The sequence below is a fragment of the Chiroxiphia lanceolata genome, chromosome 17, assembly GCF_009829145.1.
Source record: "Chiroxiphia lanceolata isolate bChiLan1 chromosome 17, bChiLan1.pri, whole genome shotgun sequence".
Lineage (NCBI taxonomy): Eukaryota > Metazoa > Chordata > Aves > Passeriformes > Pipridae > Chiroxiphia > Chiroxiphia lanceolata.
The window spans coordinates 1,071,087-1,094,233 of record NC_045653.1 but is presented as its reverse complement, the minus strand read 5'-3'; the positions used below and the strand labels follow the sequence as shown (position 1 = coordinate 1,094,233).

Genomic DNA, 23,147 nt, shown 5'->3' with positions numbered 1-23,147 from the left:
AAATAAACTGAATTAAGCTAACTCATCTCTGGACTGCATATGAAACACTAAATAATCAGTATTTCCCAGTCTAATAGTGAAAAACACACCTGCTGTATTTAAAAAAAGGCAGGGTTAAGAAGTGAGTACCTAATATTAATATGATAATCTATTTACTTGTATAACATGACTGAATATCCTGTTTCAACTGCGAGCACTGAAAACTTCTATTTTACCTCCAGAGGCCCAAACTAATCAGAGATGGCATTTTGCTGCTGTCCAGAAATGGTACCAGGACCACTGTGGAGCTCACAGTCACGAAGATGAGATGAGAGGACGAGGATACAAAGGCCAGCAGGGTGAACTGGCACAGACTGGCTGTCCAAACTCTCAGACAAGTAGTGCCAACCAGGCTTTGCAAACTCACATCTGGCATCTACCCAGTCACTTCAGAGTCACTGCAGCCACTGCATAAACAATACTGACATCCATGTAAATGGAATTCCCAGTCCTCAGAGTTTCAGCTTGTTAACTCATAAAAAAATTAAGAATAGTGAATAATTACTCTGATCCTTGACACCAGAAGCACTAGAATAATTTTATTTCAATACTGAACCACTATCTGAAATTAGATACACCATTTCTAAGGTGTTGAAGCTTCAAATCTAAAAAAAAAAAAAAAAATCTGACTTGTAGTCAAGTACAGGACAGAACTAGCATGCTGGATCCTGGACTGAGTTTTCAGTCATGGAGTACATATTTATATTAATATAATTATATAGATATTAATCACTGAGAATACAAAAGAAAAATTTACACTGAATTATCTCAGTAAGAGTTTGCTAGTCATTAAAAAACAAAACAAGACTGGTTAAATTTAACTGCATTAATGTAAGAGAACAATCTCATTAGCAGCTATCTAAATCTAATTCCCTTAAATGAGAAGCCTGAGAATGGATAAGCAGCTCCTGCATTTCAAAGGTATCCAGCCTCTCTACAATTACCGTGAATAAATACTGAAAAGCAAAGAGAAGTATTTGTACTTTTCCATTCTTTATATTATTAAGCACAGTTTAGCACAAAAGCTAATTCAATTTACAATTAACGGGTAAAAGATTGAGAACACAAATGCAAAAAACCAAAGCAAAGCTTCTTTTGCAAACTGATGTTATTTACAACTGTTTATGACGTGGGAAGAAGGCAACATATTAACAATGCTCTCCTCTCCCTGGCTTTTTAAATGAATTTCAGCATCACTTTTGAGTAGAAGCTGGAGAGCATGCATTATTTCACCCTCACTTTCCCAACTTCAATAGGACAAAAAACCACCCAACATATGTTGGTGTACCTAGTCGTACCTAACAGGGCTCTTGTCTTTTCTGAAGGGACTTTTGCTCCTGGAGCGACGTCTGCTAAAAAGAAAGAAGAAACAACATTAGAAGAAAACCTTCAAATACACCACTGATTTTAACCAAAATCTACTAACGATATAATAAAAAGTAGAAAAAAGTCAGAAACCTTAATTTGATGCTGTGAGGCAGACCAATCTTCCCTCTGATGGCACTGTTGAATTTTGGACCAGAACTACAACAAAAGAAAAGACAGAATTACTCACCTGAGTACCAAAATTCAGGATTTCCTTTTTGTACTCACATTATACTGCAAGTGCTCACCCACCCTTGCACCTGAACTGGTCAACAGCACCCAATGCATGCATAATATTATCAACAGGATATCAACACATGCAGCACTCCAGACCATAAGGCACAGAATATGCTCCCCTCTCAGCTTCACCTGCATCCCAAAACCCCAGAATATGCAGGACTCCAGGAAGTGAATTATGAGCCAGCCACACACAGCACATTTGTACGTGCAAACTATTCTGAGCTACAGTTAAGAGTTGTAACCATTTTCACATGTTTTTGTGTCCACATCAAGTTCTATGTACTGATGATTGCAAAGCATGATCTTCATGGCCTGGAGCTCAGCCCCAGAGCTGTGTGCAAAGTGATGCTGGCAGGATTACTTGCTCAAGTGTAACGTTTTAAAATCAAAAGTTTCATGAAATTTAAGGTGCAAGAAGAAACCAAAGTAGTTCCCTGCAGACATCTGTAAGGGACACATTCACTAATGTTGTCTCAGTTCTCCCCACTGAAGTGCTACAAATATGCCAATGAAGCTTCCTAAAGTTCTTAATGGCCACCAAACCACAGAAGCAGTGAACCCAGCAGTTAGCCCTATATATAGACGTGGAGCCACAGAAGGAATCCAACCTCTTGGCTGAATCTAATTTTAGTTCTCCGGGCTTCACAGAGTCTGTTAGAACAAACTGTAACCTGCCCTTTACTTCCATGTTAAAGACAGTCTTCACTAGGTAACATGGCACATGGGGACAGCCTGTGACACGGGCAGTAGGACTCATCCCATCGTATTCTCCCTGAACTCGATGTCCTGGTAGATACAAGGCAAAGAACAACACCTGTTAACATTCTTCCTGTATCTCCACCAAGCAGAGGCACTGCTGCACAGACTGAATTCTGTGCACTGGGGCTTTGGCTTTCCATCTGCACACAATTGATTCTTTCTGTTGTAGCTACAATTTGATGTGAAACACCCTGAAAGACACGGCGGGCTGAAGACATTAGGAAGTCTTCCACTAAATCCATTTGGCCAGGCAATTTGTCTGAAAAACATCTTCTTGCTCCTCAGTGGAGCAGTAATGCTTATAGTTAAACTCAGCATCCACAGCAAGGAGGAGGATGCCCATTTTTAAACATGTCATGACACAGGTGGAAGTAGTGGGCCAAGATCCAAAACCGTGCTGGCCAGGTTAAAGCAAGGGAAATATGGCCCTGTACAACACTGGAAAAAAAAATAAAGAAAAAAGACCATTTAGAAACTACTTATTAAGAACAGAGAAAATAAGACATAAAACACAGGCACGTGTTGAGATGAGATCGCTATTGATCAAACCCAGACTTTTTCTGCCTAGGATAAATTACTCCATTTCCTACTCAAGTCCAGACAAATGACTGCTCAGAGCATCCATTCAGGTTCTCCAGTATCTGAGAAACTGCTGAAAGCTGCACCTGGAAATGCTGGTACTGATTCCAGAGGCCAACTTCTTACCAAACATGGGACTGCCCTGCACCTTCACACCTCCCGATATAGAACGTGGTGTTCTCCAGTTCAACTCAAATGCAGCCAGACACACCAATTACAGTAGTTCCAGAATACTAACACACAGACCAACTAAACAGTAGTAAATAATTATGAGGTTTTAAGGAAATGGTGAAAGAAATGTTTTAATTGTTTGCCTAAATCTAATGAAAAGAATTCCCAAAACACAAACAATTGATAAGTAACACAGTAACAGTTTTCAAATACATGCACAGCTTCCCAAGGGGGAGGGAGAGAAGAGGAAAAAAGGGGGGCGGAAAAACACACAACCCACCACAACTCCAAAGATCTCTTTTCCATTTTCACTCTTGATTAGTAGTACCTTATTTACATGATTCCATGAAACACTGACAAACCCCAGTGACCTAAAGCCATCCCAGACTGAGCAGAAAGTTGCCTGGGGCAAGGTGACAGTCCAAGTTACCTTCTCAAGATCCCTTTCCAGCAGTATTCTGCAGGATGCACTTCTCTTTGTTTTTCTAAGGAGACCTGCTTGTAAAGCTGTAGATCTCAGGGAAAGCTGCTTCGCTCCTATGGCCCCTACAGCTGCTGCCCAGCTCCTGCTGTCACGCAAGGCAGTACCATGTCACAAGCAATTCATCTTTATGTCTAGGAGTCCCCTTGTCCATAAGCCAAAGGCCCTCAGTCCATAGGGACATGCCTTCCCAAACCTGTGTGATGCCACACGGCCCAACAACAACAGTCAGGTCAGAAGACAGCCAGCAAATTATCAGCTCTTACCTGCTAATTCTTACTCAAGACTCCAACAAAACAGTGTTGGACAAGGCAAATTTTGACTAATAAAGTCCAGGGGCATCATGATGAACTTTCAGTCCTCATGTAATACATCTGTTTTCCCGACAGCTTTGTCCAAATTCTTGGTTTCAGAACAGAAACAGGATAGTCTAAGTGACTTCTATTGTACATTAGCAGTGTCTGGGATTTGCCAGACAGATGTCTAAGCAAGAATACCCAGTCAAGTTCTTTCTACTAAGAGACCTAATAATGTAGCTGTAAAACACTTACAGAACAACATATGTGAGAATAACATTAGAAAAAAACCCTGTCAACATTAAGCAATGCAAGCCAGTCATCCCATTTTAAAAAGCTGAAGCATTTAACCACTTTCTAAAGCTTAAGTAACAAACTCTAAGGTTTCAGGTTCTCTGTGGTACTCTCTTCTCCATACTAGACTTTTTCTTCTCACTGTTGCTGAGATGTCTCTTAACTGCTCCAGCAGCAAAAACATCTCAGTTTACAGGCATCAGCTTGAAAAGGAGCCTTTATAAAGCAAATGAGAAAGATCACAAGGAGAAAGAGTAACAAATAAGATAAAACAGAAACCATAATGCATTTTGATCTAGATGCTGCCCCAGCCAGCAAGAGTACTCTGGCAGTTACTTTTGAAATGCTGAGCTGATGGCACTGATACAGAGACAATTTCTTCAAATGAAAGCACCAGTTCTGGTGATCCAAAGTTATCTGATTGGAAGGCAGCCAGTGGTGCAGGAGGCTTCATCTCCAAAACTCCTGTCTCCCTGAAAGTCAGTGTCTGTTATACAGATTTAAAGGTGAGTCTCTGCATTTGAAGAGTACCAAACAGGAAATTAAGAGCTCTCCACTCTGGTATCTTCTGAGGCCCTCCTCTTTCACACTTTTTGAGACAAAACTAGAATTTGGGAATCACATTAGCATATGTATTGCTCCAATAGTACCCATCTACTATGTGATTGACAGCAGACTGCTTGCTGACTGCCAACAGTCAACACCAATCCCTCTGGGATACATGTGCCTGCCCTGTTACCAGTCTTCCACTAAACCATTTCAAACACTAAAATTCTACTTGGTTAAATGAAAGCAACAATCTGGCAACTGCAGCAGAACTACCAAATGAATAAGCACAACCATGTATCCTCAGGGCATACCAGACCATCTCAGCTTCTTGTTCACTGTCTTTCCAGAGAAATCACCCAGAACAGCTACAGAAGTGTCAGAATAGGGAAAAAGAACCCTCACAATCACTTACCTTTGTGGTATAACGTATCTCAATGCCCTAAAACAGGTATGGCTTATTGCACTTTCAATCTCTACTTGAGGAAATTATTTTGGAAGACTAGAACACTGGAACTTCCAAATTTCTCCAGCTGAAGAACCTTCTCACCCAGTGACAACAAAATACCAAAGAACAAAACTCTCCGATGCAGTTGGGAAAATGCAGCAACTCCCAACTACGTGAAGAGACGAAGGACGTCCTCCCCCTGCACCACCGCACTGGAGGGGAGGCTGTCAGGCTCACACATGGAAGGCTCAAGTTTTGGATCAAGGTCCTCTGTGTCTTGAGCCACAACTGTGGCACCGGCACAACCCAACCAGCTACTGTAACCTTACAGGTGCCAAAGAGTTGTAGGAAAACGAGCCAACTGTGCACTGCTGAAATCTTCAGAGCTGAAGCCCAGAGCAGCGCACAGAGGCTCTGCCTGGCCTGGCACTGGAGACAAGCTCACTGGAGACAAGCGGGGATGACAAGCTCTGTGACCCCCAGGTGTACAGGATGCCACTGCACCTCAGCAGAGCCAGGAGCTGCAGTAAGTTCTCATTATCAGAATGCCCAAATCCAGGTGACTTTGCACAAACTGAGACTCTGAGACCTCAGGTAGTTTTGTTTGCATTCCAAGAGTACAAAAGAGAATGCGTTCCCTGGATTGGGACATAGCCAAGAAAAACATTCATGTATTAAAACTGTGCAAGCCTGCAATTTATCAGAAGGTAAACACTGTCTGCTCAAACACCTTGAGAGATATCTTCATCAGGGATGACATTACATGTTATGGTTTAAAAAATACATCCTTTTCAATTGCCTGCTTTTTACGGGACCTTGCATTCCCAGACTTGGTAACAGCTGAGAGGAGGCCTGGAAAACAGCAGACACAAGGAGCAGCCTCAGGTTATTAACTACAGTCAACCATATACACCAGTTCTCACTGGTTTTCTGCAAAGAGGCAACAGGAAGCAAAGGGGAGAGCAGGAATACAAACCATCAGAAACAAATACTGATGAAAAAAATGTCTTTTGAGAATTGATTTACAACTGTCAGGAACTACTTACAGCAGAGGTTCTGTCAAACTAAATATCTGAGAGGATCAAAGAGTTCTTTCACAGCTTCTAGACAAGTCTGACAAAAAGCAGGGCAAATATGCAATGCATAGGCATTCCGAAGACAAGATGCTTCCAGTTTGGATGCATAAACATGGCATTTATGGAGTAAAGTGTTTAAGAGCAGCAAGATCGTAAAAATCTTCAGTAATACAAAAACAAGGGTTTATGAGTTTGTAAGCAAAGTCACAGACTACTATTCACTTTTTGACAGCTAAGCTGTCAAGTTTTATACTGAAGGCAGTTTGGACAAGTAGGGAACTTGCTTGTTACTTTGATTTTGTGATAAATTTGGTTTTCCAGTCAGCTGTACACATTCTTTCATTGCTTTTACATCTTTCATTTTGGCTCAGAATGAAAACCAGCAGAAGGGGGATATGTTACTGTCCTCCTCTTTTCCATGCTGTATTTATTGACATTCTTCAAACTCAACCTCTCACCCTCTGAGATTATTAGTGACCCATTTAGAAAGCAGAAAGTGAAACTTGAGGCTTCCCCATCACACCACTGAAGCAGCACCCATGTACCTCAACACAAATAACCTACTAGGGGCTCCTGTAGCGGCCTCTGAATCTGCGGTCTCTGCTCCTGGACCGGCTGCGTCTGCGTTCTTTGCTTCTGCTCCGTTTCCTTTCCCGGCTCCTGCTCTTTTTCCGCTCCCGGTCTCGGCTCCGTTTGCGTTCCTTACTCCTGCTTCTCTTTCTGTCATGGCTTCGACTTCGGCTCTTGCTCTTTTTTCTCCTGAGAAAAAAACCACAACTTTGGTTACGCCCATAGCTCAGTGTTATTTACTCCAAATCCCACAGTTCCCCCAACCTGATGTCAAAGACATTGACAGGAGAAGTTTCCACCTGTTAATATTTATATTTTTTTTTTGTTAAGTGGGTGGTTAAGCATGCCAGCAATCTTCTATCACTATGAAGTCCACAACAACACAGCTTTATTTTAAATTTCATAATTGCTAGAGAATGCTTCCAGAAGAGTAAAAGGACTAAAAAAACATTTCCTGCGTTGGATCTACTACATACCAGCTGCAGTACTTCATGTGGCTTTCAACCACACTTTAAACACGGTATCAAGATTCTAAGATCAAATTATACTTTTACAGTAAAGTAAAACAACCAAAATAGAAAGACGCAAGTCATTCAGCACACTGCTGAAGAGTTTTTCTTCCCTACTTGCTACTCCTGCTCATAAGCCACTTGCTTTTTTAAGTCTGTGCTTGTCACAGGTTTGGGCCAAACTGCAGATCTTCGTAGCTTTAACCATTTACTTAGAAAATCTAATCTTTTAAGATCTGTAAGTCAACTATACCTCATATCTGAAAACCAGTGAGCAACTGTTCCATTCTTGTAATTTGCACTATTTGCAAATTTTTTCCCCTCTATCTCAGTCTCAGACCATCAAAGCTTACAGTCCCCTAGTTTTTAAAATATATACGTGTGCATACATAAAACACGCGGTAAACAGATGCTCAAGCCATTACTTAAGACAGCAAAATAATCAATTTTGCTGCTAAACTTTTGAAGTTTGAAACGTCCTTTGTTCCTCGATTTTTCCTCTTCCTCCTTTTGGGCCTTCTGATTGCATACACCATGTCTTTTCAAAGTGGTCACTCATACACCCAAAAACTTTTTAAAAAGGGCATGTGGATTACAAAAGGGTCATTACTGTTATTTTCTATGGCCATGAAGAAAATGAGACTTCTAGTTAGTTTCCATTCCTAAAGTAAAAAGTCTCTCACTTGCCACATCTAACTAAGCCTAATCATCACTAGCAGCTTTTGCTCTCCAATCTCCACCTAGGAAGACTATCTTAGTATTTGTCTCTGAAGACAAACATTTTGTGATTAGGTTTTAAACACTGGAATATTTCATTTTTTCCACCAGTTTCTCTAATATTTTTGTAAGGACAGAGAAGCTGCTGCATGAAACCCTGATAATCAGAAGTCTCACAACCTCCAGTAGTTCTGTATTTCTGGGTGGTGTTATCAGTGTCACTGACCCACACTTCCTGCTGTAATGCAGTTTGGGATGGTCAGGCACGCAGTGTCCCTCCTCTCTAGGACCCATCATTTACCAACATTTCCCCAAGTTAACCCTAAAACACCATCATAACAGCTCTGAAAAATCCTCCCTGTAGCTCACTATCCTGGCCAGAACCAGTAAGTGGTAACTGCAGCCGCTCCCTATCAGACAGGGAGCTGAACCCCCTGTGCGGGCAAAGACTGCCAAGAGCCCAGACCCACACTGTGCCTCCAAACCAGGACTGACCCGGACATACAGTACAGACATCCAGGAAGTATGCAGATTCTTAATCCTTCCCATTACTAACATGGACATTTAATATCATTTGACAATTACTGAAACCTGCAGTTGTTTTTTTAACTTGCTGATTTTTGCTGTGGATTTTCTTGACAGTTTGAATCTTATTTCAGCATTTGCCCAACTGAAGCAGATACAGAATACCATCTGCATAGAATTTAATTGATTTAAAGCACAGCAAGAAGTCTTGCAAAGCCTAAATACACCTTTGTCTTCAGCAAGAGAGAACACTGTCATGAGTCACAAACAAAAGAGTGCAGTTCGTTCTTTAAAGATTATGTGGAACAGCGGCTCTATCAAAATGAACTTCTAGGGCTTAAAAATATTGGGAGCAGCTGCTTTTGCTGGAGTTTTAGAGGTCTTGGGATTTAGCATGAGAAGGATGTTCACAGTACTATTTAGAACACAGATATAAGGTATAATCGATTTTAAATTATTTGATTACAACTAAAGCCTGACCTTGGAATTGGACTTACAATTCCCCAAATATTCACACACCTGGGATAAAACTTTCTTTGGATCCCTTCAGCATGTCATCTGTATGATTTCAGAAGGTGACAACAGCACACATGCTGACTTCTTAAGATAGCTGTGTATTACAAAAATGCACTGCTTTCTGCTTAGTCAAATATCAATCTAAAAATTTGTCTTTTTACATCAATTACCTCATCACCAAATGACACTTGTAAGGTACAGAATTTATTTTACAGACTTAAAAACCTTCTGTTTATTTGGGGTATTTAAGAGACTCTTACGTAAGGCATTTTTCCTCGAATTCCTGGTTTCATTCCAGACTGCTTGGGGCATCAGAAGGTGTTCAGATTCTGGAATTATGCTTGCTGAAGAAGGTGGGCTTGTACTCTTGTTTTTCAAAAAAGTTTTCAAAGGTGGGGATGCAGAGAATAGAGGGAGGGAATTCAACACGCTAAACCTTTTCAAGAAAGCACTGGTATCTTTAAATGCTTTGCACTGCTCCAAATCACATTCTACAATAAATTCTACAACAAATACACTTTTAAAATGCAAAATCCATCGCGTAACTAAAGTAACAACAAAAAAAAATTAAACATGCTGAACATACAAAGTCTGTATTTCTATCTGATGCTAATTAAATGTTTCCACAACTTTGATGACATCAGCTGCGAGGGTTTTAACTACATTTGTAAATAAAAGACTTCCTAATTGCTGCAACTGCAAATATCAAGCTTTGTTATTTTAGCTCCATAAATACTACTGACGTGCATTCTCAGGTTCACAAAACTCAGCAGCCTCTCCCCAAAAGTACAGAACTGAAACAACACTCACTTCTTGCTGCGCTCTTCGTGGCCATTGGCACTGCTCAATTTGTTCTCATCCTAAGCAGGGTTGATAGAAGAACATCGTGAGGACGAAGTGGAAACATTTCAAGTGGTCAAAGGGTAATGGGAATAGGAATAAGAAAATAAAAAAACAAAAATTTTAATACTAAATTACTTGTTTACAGTTTAATTTGGAAAGCTTTAGAATATTTAGGTAGGCATGTTTAACCACTTTGCTGCTTAAATTTAAGTCATACTATTACAAAATACAAGACTTACATCATTTAAAAGTGTATATTAAATTGTAGATACTTCCTTACATGGTTTAGAGAGCAAGTTATCCTGTAGAATTCAGCACTCAAGTGGTTAAATGTTATTTCTATAAAATGTAAGAGGAAGTTTGAGGTCTGTGTTTGTGTGCCCCTCTGATCAGTACCAAGGCTATATCTCTGCCTAAGCCCCGGGGCTGTGCTAGCAGCCAGCCACTATGGATTTCCTATGGATTTCCTGTGACCGATGCCATTCCCGAGATCTTCGCTCATTTTCGTTGAAGGGTTGTAAGAGCTTGATGTCACCTCTGTCACACATCTCGCCCTGAAGCAAACAGGGATTCACACTGCTTTAGTAACGTCGACTCCCAAGAAAGTCATCAATAATCCACCAGTCCAGCCTAAACATTCCCTATTTCCATACCTGTTCACATGGAAAATATCCATGTTAAGCCAGGACACAAGAATTTTAACATAATAGTTTACAAATTTCTCTTCAAGATGTAAAAGTAACTGCTAAATATTACATAAACTAAATATACATTTAAAAACTTACAAATGCTCATCCAAAATTCATTACACGGTTGTAATAAACACTGCAAAATAGACTAACAATAGCTGCTATATAATTTATATACTGGCTTTACAGTTTAATCACATTGGTTACATCAAAAGTACAATTCCTAGGCGACTTAAAGTTAATATACATTTCTTTCAAAACCAGTGCTAAAGCATGCAGACTGTTCATACTTCACCACCATTTGGTGGAAAACAAAAAAAGACAGTATTCATTTGCTGCTGGTTTAAGTAGACATCACTATGCTAATTGATAAAAATTTCACATAAAAATTGACATTTCCTAATTAAACAACTAGGACAGAAGAATACAAGAGCTTATTTTAGAATGACACCGCAGACTGTGATACTGTCTTTTACTTGCTAAGAACATTCTACTCAGGGATCCAAGAATTTCCGTAAATTCGTTCACTCAGCAATTGATTTTCATCTGCCCTGTTGAAAGATTAACCGCCAGCAGCTTCTGCATTAAAAGCAAGTCCCACTCTTCTTGCACTGAGCAGACTGTTCAAATATTTACTTGCCATGGGACTGGTGAAAAGGTTATTCTTGGAACCCTGCTGTTTTCCCAAATCACTGCATTCACCTTGTTGCTATACCAAACTAGACCTGGCCATTTTAGAGGAGAGGTTTTAGGATTCTTGGTCTGGGGGGTTGGTTTGGGGTTTTTTTCTGTTTTGTTTTGGTTTTCTTTGGTTGGTTTTTGGGTGGGTTTTTTGTTTTGTTTTGGTTGTATTTTTTTTTTAACCTAGGGGACCACGGTACAGCGATACGTCACTCAATTACTACCTTATGATTGACAGTTCACACTGGAATCAAAGGTGAATTCATGGGAGTAGAGGTGAGATATCGTTAGGCAAGTCTACAAAGAGAGATAGATGGGCATTTATTCATCACGCTGAAGTGAAACTACTGCACAATATAATTACATTAACAGTATATATTAACTTGAAAGTTACATGTAATGCATGTCCAATAAGATAAATCATGAGGGCTCCAGGGATGTTAGTTTACAGTTCAGCAGTAGTTTCATGAATAATGCTAAATTAAGGTAAACACAACTTCATGGCACATTTTTCTCACCTTCTTGTAAGGAGCTTCAAGCATTGCCTCAATATCAATATCATCAGCCATTTTTCAGGGCACCTAAAAGAAGAAGCAAAATCCACCTGAGTTGGAAAACATCATTGTGCTTAATATTCCAAAAGCTTTTGCTTAAGAGGTCATCCCTGCATTGGCTTAAATTCAGTGAGCAGTGCCTCAGTAGGTGTTTCCAAGGAGAACCGGAACGAAGCTTTGCCCAGTGAGATGATAAAGAATGTGCACAAAGCAATTACAGCTGTGAAGAACAAAATGCGCTTGAACACCACGAGCCAGCGGAACCCCTGAGGGATCCCACCAATTCCTTCACAACAAGGAGCACAGAGCAGTTAAGACACGGACACAGGGCTGGGGCCGTCTTGAGAAGCGCTGCAGCTTGACCCAAGGACACAAAGCACTCGCACAAACCTGCTCAGCCTCCCAGCCCTGGCACCGACCTGAGGGTGTGGACACCAAGGCCATTGGAGCAAGGCAGCCTCCCGCGTAAGGGGGGCACAGAGGAACAGTCGTGATCCCAGCACTGGGAGCTACTATAGCACACACAAGGTCCATCCCGGCTGGAACTTGTCTCAGACAAAAGAGGCCCACCATACCAGGTGACACTAGTTACCACAAACTCTTTGGATTCAGCTGTTCCTCTTATTTTCCAACTTCAACCCCTTACGGTAATTTTATGTTCACTATACTCTGAATCTCTCTGACACTTGATTTCCTCTCCCTATGCAGGTCTGCTATTAAGAACCTCGAGACTCCTGGTATTATAGACACTCAACTTCCTCAAATCTCTTAAGTAAAGTTTCTCTTCTTTTTCTTTCTTAAACTCGCAAACAGCCAGTCCTCTACATCCCGGTCAGACAGCCCAATAGCGAGGATTTCCCTGCATGTGAACAATGAAATGGATTTTTAAACGTACAGGTTAATTCTGGAATCTTGTTTCCAGGCACTGTTGCAGGAACTGCACTGTCCTGAGACTTGGGCAGAACAATGAAACTGCTCCAACACTTTAAGATCCTCTAAAATGGTCACTTTTAACTCCGTAAATGAGAATGCTTTCCCAGAGCTGCAGCACATCCCACTACGGCCCAGGACTACAATCCAGAATAAAACACAATCCTTAAGCAGTATCACAGCACTGGAAGTTCACACTCAATTACTTAACCGAGGCACACTGACCTCATTTTCAAGTTATGACCTGTTGGGATACAGTGCCATCACTTATAGGTATCATCACCTTCATTAGCTCAGCTCGTTAAAGCAGGGTGCCAATAACACCCAGGGTGTGGGTTTGACCTCCTACAGGCCATTCACTTAAGAGCTGGACTCGATGCTCTTTGTGGGTCTCTTCCAACTCAGAATATTCTGTGATTCGTTGATGTGTAATGGCTCAATTTTATTTTTTACTGGAGTATTTACACTGAGCTTTTCAAGATAGCTCCATACAGGCACGTGACTTAATTCACTGCTGTTCTGCCAGTATGTGGGATGAGTAAGTACATCAGTGTGACTAAGGGCCATGAAAAAGTTCCAGGCCAAACCCAGGATTCTACAAAAGAATTCCCACTGGTGACAACTCCCACCCATAATCACATTTTCAGATGTGTAATTCAGGCAACACATCCAGCTGCACTTGGGGATCTTTCACCCTGCAGAGGATCGGCTGCAACACAGACCATCAAACCCTGAGTGGGGTGGAAAAGCACAGAGGGAACAACTATCACTGCATCCCCCCAAAAGAGGAGGGATGAACCATCATCCGGTAGGTTCAAAACAAAGGTCCTCATTCACAAAGCATTTAGCCACTGAATTCACTGTCAGCAGGCCTGTGGATCTTAACAAAGAAAAAAAAAGCACATGCAGTGCTCAAAAAACCCAAAACAAAAAAAGCACAAAAGTTTACAGAAAAAGCTTTTCATAAACAAAGAAGTGCCTCGTGATCCCGAGCCACAACGAGCTGACAATTAAGCACACAGAGAGAAGTGTCACTGTGCCACTGCCCCGTTCCCATTCTCTCTTTGGCATTGACTTCTGGCCACCACCACTGACAATCTCCTGAGCTGCACTCTGGCCTCACACCGGGAATCTGTGCCCTTTGTACTCTACACAAAACACTTCCACTGAGATAATGCCGTGTTATTATCAGAGTACCTTCTGTCCACACACCACAGCCCTGTTATCAACCCTGCAATGCATACAATGCTTATAATGATGCTATACATAAAGTTGATATTCTTTCTAAAAAAATCACAAATAAAAGCCCTTATTAATTTCAATTGAGTAGAAAATCATGACAAATTTTCAAGTACCTTTCACTGAACACTGAAGCTCAAAATAATTATCCTAAAAGCCTTTCAGCTTCCTAAAAAAAAAAACAAACCTACATAGGCCTGGCATTTCTGCAGAAGGAAAAAAGAAAATAACACCATCACGAAAACAAACCAACAAAAAAAATCAACAAAAATCCGTTCCGAAAGTATCAAAAAAACCAAGGAATGAACCTCCCTTGAAATTCTGTGGATCTACAGGAAACTTAAAGGATATGAAATTCACTGCAACTGATCTAGTTCTATTTCTGAGCAAAAATAATCTTTTTGCTGTGCTATATGGCACAAAAGGAATTAAAAGCGTCCGTCCTCTAAATTACTACCTTTAGAAACCCAACAAATAACAATTCAGACCGTTTTGCACGGGAGTCTCATGGGAAAACACCAAGGAAGTTTAGGGCGGACGGAAAGGGAGTGCTGGCCCCTCCGCAGCCCCGCACCCCTGGGGCCGGGGCCGAGCGAGGCCCCGCCGCTCCCCGAGGCCGCTCCCGCCGCGGAGGGCCGGGGCGGGGCAGGGCCGCGCCGGGGGAGCCGGGAACCGCCGGGTAGGGCCGCAGCACGGGAATACGTGGGCGGCAGCACCGGGCCGCGGCTCGGGGGCCGCGGGCGCTGCGGGCCCGGCGGGTGCGGGGCGGCCACGGCGGCGGGGGGGGCGCAGGCGCGGCGCCTGGCGGGGCAGGCCCGGCGCGGCCGGCGGTGGGCGCGGGTCCGCCCGTAGTTACCTGCGCCGCGGGCGGTGCGATCCTCGCTCGGGCCCCGGTCTGGCAGCGGCGGCTCCGGCGTCACTGCGCTGGTGGCGGTGGGGGATGGGCCCGAGGGCTCAGGCGCCCTCTCCAGGCGTCTGAACCAGGGACGGACGGCGGCGCTGGGGCGGCGCCGGGGCGGCGGGCGGCGTGGGCGGCTCGGCCGCGGTGGCGGGCAGTGGCGGTACCGGTGGCGCTGCCGGGGCGGCCCCGCTGCGGCTGCTCCCGAAATGGCGCCCGGCCGCTCGCGGCTCCGCTGGCACGGGGGCGCCTAGCGCTGCGCGCAGGGGCTCTCGCGAGACTCGCGGGCTCATACGGCCCCGCGCGCCCGTGCCCGCGTCTCGCGAGAGGTCGCGCCCGGAAGCCGACGCAGCTCAACCTCTCGCGAGACATGGGCGGGCAGGTGGTCTCATCACGCGGCCGTCCAGGAGCTCTCGCGAGAGCTCCTGCGGGGACGGGGCTGGGGCCGGGAGGGACCTGGGGCAGACGGAGGCGGGGTACAGAGACAGACAGAGGACAGACAGCCCCGGGACAGACAGCCCCGGGACAGACCGGGGACACACAGCCCCCGAGACAGACAGACCCGGGACAGACAGACCCGGGACAGACCGGGGACACACAGCCCCCGAGACAGACAGACCCGGGACAGACAGACCCGGGACAGACAGACCCGGGACACACAGGCCCGGGACACACAGACCCGGGACACACAGACCCCGGGACAGACAGACACGGGACAGACCCGGGACACACAGCCCCGGGACAGGCTGTTGTCTCCTCCCCGGCTCTGCAGAGGCCGTGTCCCCCCGCGAGGCCATTCCGGGGCTCCAGCCCAGCCTGGGTCCTGTCCCGGCTCTTCCAGCCCCTCCAACCCCTGCAGGACTCCCCGTGTCCGTGACCCCGCTCTGGGGCCCTCTGGAGCCCCTGCAGGTCGCCGGAGCCTTGAACCGGAATGTTTAACTGGCGAAATCACGGCCTGTGAAACAAACCCCGCTGGTCTTGCCGACAGCGCTTTGTTTCCCGCAGAGCCCCCAGAGTTTAAAATAACGCGCAGTAAGTTCTGGGCAGTTGTTCAAGGTAGTGCAGATAACATAAAGAGAGTTTCCTGCTGGAGGCGGCATGAGAGAAGCAATTGTTGCTGGGGGGTTGTAGCGTATTTCTTTTTTGTCCTACAATTCTGAAACAAACTAAAGAGAAGTTCTAAACAAACTTTGCCTCCTGAAATTATAATTTTTATGAAAATCCCGGTCTTCTGTGTCATTTAATGTAATTTCTAACAAAGTTCCTGAAATGTTAATAGCACTAAATGGTCCTGGAGCCCAGAGTGCCCAAGTCTTTCTAAGCTGAAGTGCTTAACTAACTGACTTTGAAACATTTAGGAAAAATGACGTGTTCAAAAATTAAAAACAAAGAATTACTCTAGTAGGGTTTTTCCCCCGACCTAATCGTTTTTGCGGAGGTTGGTTGTAAACAAAATTAGCCGTCATCCCGCAGGCCAAAGGAGGCTTGCTGTGGATGTTCCCGCGCCCTCACCCCGGGGCTCCCAGTCAGCCCCCAGGGCCGCTCTGAGCAGTTCCGTGTCCTCCTTCCCTCCCCTGTGACTGGCATTTGTGCTCGGGCTCACGGTGGGGGATTTCCCCGAGGCTTTTGTCCCCTCCCATTCGCCTGTGGAGCCCGGCTCTGGCAGGAGGGCACAGGCTGTTGCTGGACACAGCCACGCTCGGCTGGATCCGCCGCTGGCGCCGAGGGGGATCCCCCGGTCACACATTTCCCGACAGGAGCATTCCTGTCCGTGGGATGGCTCGGTCCGGAGGGGCGGCCGGGGCTGGGGGATAAGGCGGGCCACGGCTGGGTCTGTGCACTCCCCCGGCCCTGCCCCTGCCCCGCCCCCGGCCGTTCGGTCGCTGAGCGGGCCGGGGCGGCGGGAGCTGTTCCGTGTCACCCGCTCTGCGAGGGGGGAAAGGCAGAGTTAGCAAACAAAAGAAAAGGAATTAGGGGAAATGGAAAAAAAAAAAAGAAAGAGAAAAAGACTTGAGCTTTCCCACACCGGGAGTCGAACCCGGGCCGCCTGGGTGAAAACCAGGAATCCTAACCGCTAGACCATGTGGGACCGCTTGTTCCTTCTACGCCGCTGCGCTGCCTGCTGCCTGCACGGCCCGCTGCCTGCGCCACCTGCCTGCACGGCCCGATGTTTGCACTGCCTGCCTGCACAGCCTGTCTGCACTGCCTGCCTGCACTGCCTGCTGCCTGCATGGCCTGCTGCCTGCACTGCCTGCATCGCCTGCCTGCACTGCCTGCTGCCTGCACTGTCTGCCTGTGTCACCTCTCCCCTGCACTTCCTGCCCTTGCCCTCACTGCCTGTACCATGGGCCAGGAGCAGGAGGTGGGTGTGCAGGGAGTTGGGAGGGGGTACAAGGCCACTCGCTTTTGTAGTTAAAAGATGGGGCTGGAGGCTGACAGAACCAGAGAAGCAGGAAATGCCTAATGGAGGATGAACAAATGAAGTCCAGCCTGAAAAGGCACAGAAACTGAGTAAGAGCCACCAATGTGCTCCTGTACAAATTGGAGCAATCACAAAAGCAGGCAGAACAACTGCATTGCCCAGTTTTAACTGGGTACAACCTTATCAGAGCCTGGTACAAGGCAAGGGGCGGGTGGGACACTGCCAGCACCGGCTGCAGACGTGCAGGGAGAACCGACTCTGTTGTGCGTGTGGAGGAGTGATGCTGGATGCTGAAGAAACCTTGGACTCAGTGTGCCTAAACCATTTTAATCTTCCAACGTGTAACACTGAACCTCTGTAGGTAGAAAAATCACACCTAAATAGGCAAAGGGGAGAATTAGGACTATTGTAGTGAATAGGCTTTAAAACCAGCGGTGGTGACAGTGATATATTTAGGAGATCAGAGTGGCTGCCAAGGCAGAAAACATCATCATTATGAAAAGTCTCCAATTACCCCCATATTGAGTGAGTAAATGTCACATCAGCATATCGTGCGTCTGCTACATTTTAGATACCACAAAGGCTTGATTTTTGGAGCAGCTGGTTGGAGAACATAAAAGAAGCAACTGGGTTCAGTGCTGAGTTGTGTGAGGGGCTTCATTCAGAACTGTGCTATTAGAACAGCCATGTATAACAGGGAGTATAATGTGTTCTATCTGGTGTCATTGAAAGAACAACAGCAACAAAGAAATTCTTCCCCCAAGAGATTGTTAAAAAATGAATAAACTAAAAGGATAACATGGCTGTAAGAAGATTTTAAAATGAAGATTTTAAAATGGCTCAGAACAGTTTGTATCACCAGGAGGAAAAAGCTATGCCTACAAAGCACTCTAAAGAGAGCTATCGAAACGTTAAATTAAAAATAAAATACCCTTCAAAATGTGAAGCTGGTGTAGACCATGTCTGTATGCCAGCAAAGAAGATCCTGAATACGTTCCAAGGTATCCAATGGATCTGATGGTAACCACACAAGCTAGATTTGAGCAGATTCTGTTCCCTCACATGGATCCCAACTGCAGCCCCCTGGCCTGCATGAAGTTGCAAAGGACACAGGGAGGGACTGGCTGACAGACCCTGCTTTTTTGGATTGTAGTCCATCTCTGTGACATAAGGGCCAATTTGCTCCCCAAGGACTGGACCCCACTGGTGGTAAGATTTGAGCTTCTCCCATGGACCAACCTCCCTGTCCTCAGCTTGTCTTCTAGTTTTAGTGCTGGGCAATGCTCCTCCTTCCAGAAGCCCTGGTGAGATGTCAATAGGAGCAGCACCTACACCCACTTCTGCCCAGGAATTGCTTGTAAGGGAAGGGGGAAGGTCTCCTTTGTCAACCACTCCTGGAGATCAGGACCTGGGGGAGGCAGAACTTTGGCTTCATTTAAGCTGGCCATGCTCGTGCTGTTACAGCATCTGCCCCTGAAGCTGTTCTCAGGGCCCCAAGGGCAATAACAAGCCCTTAAAGGCCAGCCTCTCCTGGGGCTTTCGCCCCAGCCCTGCCCAGGAGCCCCACTTCAGGTCAGCCCTGGGCCCTCAGTCCCCACCTGAGCTGTGTTGAGGTGTGCTTGTCCCCAGTGCTCTCACTGAAGTGCCCATGCCCAGCCCTGGGTGTTTCTGACCCTGACCTGCAGGCTGCCTGTCTGGCCTGACCTCAGCTCTGCCTTGTCCCCGTGGACCTGTCACTGGACTGTGTCTGACCCTGGTCACCATCACTGCCTGATCCCGCCCCCAACCTGCAGACTGACTTTCCAGGCTGAGCTCAGCTCATGCTCCCCATGAGCTGCCTGAGAGCCTGGGCTGCCCCGTGAGACCACCCAAGCACGGTGGGGCTGACCTTGGCCTTGTGCAGCTGTGCCATTGTGGGGGATTACCTGGGGTTTGCATCGGGGGGACTTTGCTCAGGTGTAATCCCGAGTGTTTCCTCTCTCCTGTGACAGCAGCTGTTCACAGGGAGCCCAGGAGGTGCACGTGGTTCAGGCAGTCAGCACCCAGCCCAAGTGCACAGCATTCACATGAAAACACAAGAACCTGCTTGTTGAGTTGATCTGCTTAGTAGATCTCCAAGATGTTTAAAAAACGAGCAAAGAACAGCTTTCAAAGGGGTTTGCCTAAAGCTGAATTCCTGGATGCTGCGAGGAACCGAGCTTGCCTGACACAGTGCAGCACACGGGGACATTCGGCATCGCAACACTGGCAACCACAGCTTTGGAAACTTCACTCCTCCCTGCGGGTACATGGTACAGCAAAGAACTTGCTGCTGTTCCCACTGACTTCAGCAGGAACATGGCTGGTCCTCAAACCCTTGACTATATGAGAAAGAATAACAGATAAAGAGTAATCACCCACTTCATGTGCTCACTATAGGATTTCTGTTATCAGGATGTATTAGTAAGCAGGTGGTGTGCAGGCAGAGCTCAACACAATATCTGAGGGCAAAAGGGATTAAGTTTGAGTTTTAAAAAATGAAATCTGTATTATTTTATTGAAAGGATATAGTAAGAAATAACAACATGCAGTTGAGGACACCTATAAACAACATAATGGAACAATTTTTCCTATTAGTTAAGAAGAACAGGAATAATGGGATGAAGCTGATAAAACTTGGGCAAAACACCCTGAGGGGATCTTAGATATCTGAATGATCACCCCAGGAGACAAGGCCAGCAAGAAGTATTCCCAGAAGAGCCTCTGCACTGGTGAGAAATGGCAAAGATGATCTCTCACAAATCCCCATCTTTCTTTAACTCTCAAGTCCTGACTGTGTAACCTTCCTTTCGGGTTACTCACGGGAATGGGGATTCAATTAACTGACCAAGGCTTGTAAGAAAAAAACATCAGACTGCAGGATTAACTTGAGGAATTACAGGTTCTGTCTGTGGCTAAACAATAAACTCGGTTCTTGGCAAGTACCTACAACAATATTACATCATCTGGCACAAACATCAGCCACAGCAAAACCAGACGGGCCAGGCAGCACATGCAGCTCGGTGGGAGAAGAAGCAGGGAGGTTCAAGGAGGTAGCACAGCTGTGTCACCGCTGCTCATGCTGCTGTTTGGGTGCACGTGGTGCTGCCAGCTCAGTCTCGTGTCATCAGCCTTGGCCACAGGCCTCTCAGCAAGTGTCCTCTGCTCTGTGCAGCTGTCTCCCAGCTCAAGGCAGCTGTTGGTGAGACAGTTTCATGTTTTCCAAAGTATAACATCTCCTTCGAGGCAGAGAGCACCATTGCCCACTCCATCAGTAAATCCTTAGCAGACACAGACAAGAGCAGCAGGGCTCTTACCAGACACAGAAAAGTGTGGGAGGTTGTGATACAGTAGAAGTCCTTTGGGAACCTGTAACTGATGTGGTGTCAGGGACATATTGTGGGGAGTTTTCATCCCACAGGAATTTCGAAGCAAGACAGGCAAACCTCTGCTGGGGACATTTTCCTGACTTTCATTGCCAGCAGCCTCAGAGTTTGGCTCACAGAATGTGACCTGGTAGCATGGACCTCCCATGTCCTGTCTAACTTTGGGACAAGGACTGCCCTGGACAGCAGAGTCGATCTGCTTCACCAGGGACATCCCACCTCCACCTTCCTTCCCTGTTTTTCTCTCCTCCTGGCATGTTCTGGGGTGGCTCTGCTCCTCATTCTCATCCCAGTGCTTGCCAGATCATCCGTCAGGCCAGTTCAGGTTCCTAAATTCCTAACCTGTCAAAACACCACTCACTTTTGTTCTGTGCCACTTTAATGAGCTGATGTGGTTCACTGAAGCTCAAATGAACACCAGAACCAGGACTCAGAGCAGCAGGAGCAGGACTTGTTGCATGGGGGGTCCTCGCCTCAGTTCACCCATCTCACCCACTGCACCCTTCTTTCCCCTCCAAGGGCCTGTAACCACCATACCTGATGCCCTTCCCCTCTTTGCAGCTCTCTCCAAAAGGGCAGAGCTCGGCTCTGCGGCAGGGAGGGGTTACCCCTGCTGTGTAATGCCATGGCTTTGGCTGCAGCCAGGGAGCCACGGTAGCAGGGAAGTTGGCAAAAGCCTCTCCTGTATGTTTTTAGTCACAATCTGTTTTAGAAAGCAGAAAAGGAAACAAAGAGCATTTGCTGCTCCATCTGTTTCCTTGTCCCATGCTGCTCCGGTTGGGTTACCGCCAGCTGCTGCCATTGCCAAGCGGTAACGCGATAGCGCGGCTGCTCACCCTGCCAGGGAGCTAAAGATGGCAAGGCAGAAAAAATTAGGACAGGATGATTTTTAAAAAGCCCCACTGCAGAACACCTGGTTGGTTATATAAATTTACATCATGCCCGCTATAAAAAAAACCTGCTGATTGCTGCTTAAAAACAGGTATTTTTACAAATGGTCAAATATCTCCCAACTATCTTCTTGCAAAGGGCTGCTCTGGGCTATTCGGTAACTTCAGTCAGCTTCGCAAAACAGACAAGGTTATTGAAGAACAGGGATGTTTTTATTTTGCCTCATACTTGATAAGACTATTTGTCAGAGAGGACTCTCACAGCACACAATCCAGAGAACCTCAGCCAGCAACTCCTCCACGCAGGTCAGCCCGGTCCCGTTCAACAAGGTATCTGAGACCTTGGATACAAGATGTCTGTGCTGAAATACTGGAGAATTCACCACATATGTCTGCCCAGATCAAACCTCTACCTCCCAGGCATGGAGTTACAGAAGTGATCTTTAGTGGGCATTAGCTCAAGCTCTTCCGTGAAGCGAGACCGTCACCAGCACTAGATCAGGTCAATCATAGCTTTGCATAGCCAAACCCTGAAAATCTCCAAGGACAGAGATTCCATCATCCATAGAATCATAGAATCAGACGGGTTGGAAAGGACCTCTGAGATCATCAAGTCCAACCCTTGATCCACTACCACCTCAGTTGCTAGACCATGGCACTAAGTGCCACGTCCAGCCTCATCTTAAAAACCTCCAGGGATGGAGAATCCACCACTTCCCTGGGCAGCCCATTCCAATGGCTGATTACTGATTACCCATCTGAGTGAACCCAGCAGCCCCAGCCAGTCCAGCACTTTATCTTATTTCCTGTTGCAACAAAGAGCTCCCCACAGTGAGAAACCTTGCCCGCACGTCGGCACTCGCAGGAGTATCTGGGCAGTAGTTTGACCTGTTTAACACAGGCTTTCATAGAACATTTTCTGATATGATTGGCTCCTTCACTACAAGAGTGCACAGAGCTGCTCCTACTCCTGCCCCCCTTCGCAGCCATGGGGGTTGTGGTGCTGGAGGCAGGAGGAGATGACAGGCAAGCTGGACACAAGGTGACAGCCCAACAGTGCCATACTCACCATGCAAGACGAGCAGAGCAGGTTTGGTGACAGTAACCAGTGGATGGGCCTGGCACAAGTTTCACCGGAATGTAGCTCAGGTGAGGTCAAGGGTGAGGACCTGAGCTCAAATGCACATCTGCCTGGGCATTAAACATCTCTCAGCCTGGGACAAGCGGGCAGGGCAGCAGCAGTGCAATCCCGAGCTTTCCACAGCTGTAGCATCACTGGTTCTTCCACACCTCCAGATGAAAAAGATCCCTCATTCCAGGTCCTCTACCTGCTATTTTCTGACGTGGAGTGTGTGCCCAAGAACGAACATCCATCAGCTAAGCAGCTTCCCAAAAGGGTGTACAACTCGAAATACAGCTTCTTCTACTTGGGAGCAGCATGTGAAGAACAATTCCAGCATGATTTC

General features: G+C 45.9%; 1 protein-coding gene and 1 non-coding gene across 10 annotated transcripts in view; both read right to left on the bottom strand.

Moving 5' to 3' along the window:
• The window catches only part of RBM39 (RNA binding motif protein 39), a 30,579-nt gene extending 15,473 nt beyond the window's left edge, over positions 1-15,106 (bottom strand). Inside the window, exons 1-6 of one of the 9 annotated variants that reach the window (XR_004360024.1) lie at positions 14,924-15,106; positions 11,863-11,925; positions 9,942-9,991; positions 6,859-7,053; positions 1,498-1,563; positions 1,338-1,391 (exon numbers count right to left, since the gene is read on the bottom strand). Coding sequence is in view for 7 of the 9 variants with exons in the window: in XM_032705001.1 (XP_032560892.1) it covers positions 1,338-1,391; positions 1,498-1,563; positions 6,859-7,053; positions 9,942-9,991; positions 11,863-11,913 (416 nt within the window). In the remaining 2 variants the exon portion in view is untranslated. Of the gene's footprint in view, positions 1-1,337; positions 1,392-1,497; positions 1,564-2,458; positions 2,820-6,858; positions 7,054-9,937; positions 9,992-11,568; positions 11,642-11,862; positions 11,926-14,923 lie in introns of those variants that run through there. The other 8 variants (XR_004360025.1, XM_032705001.1, XM_032705007.1 and 5 more) reach the window with 8 other exon arrangements.
• Positions 15,107-16,982: 1,876 nt separating this feature from the next.
• On the bottom strand, positions 16,983-17,054 carry TRNAE-UUC. Its single transcript has one exon. It is a non-coding gene; the product is annotated as a tRNA-Glu (tRNA).
• Positions 17,055-23,147: the final 6,093 nt, after the last annotated feature.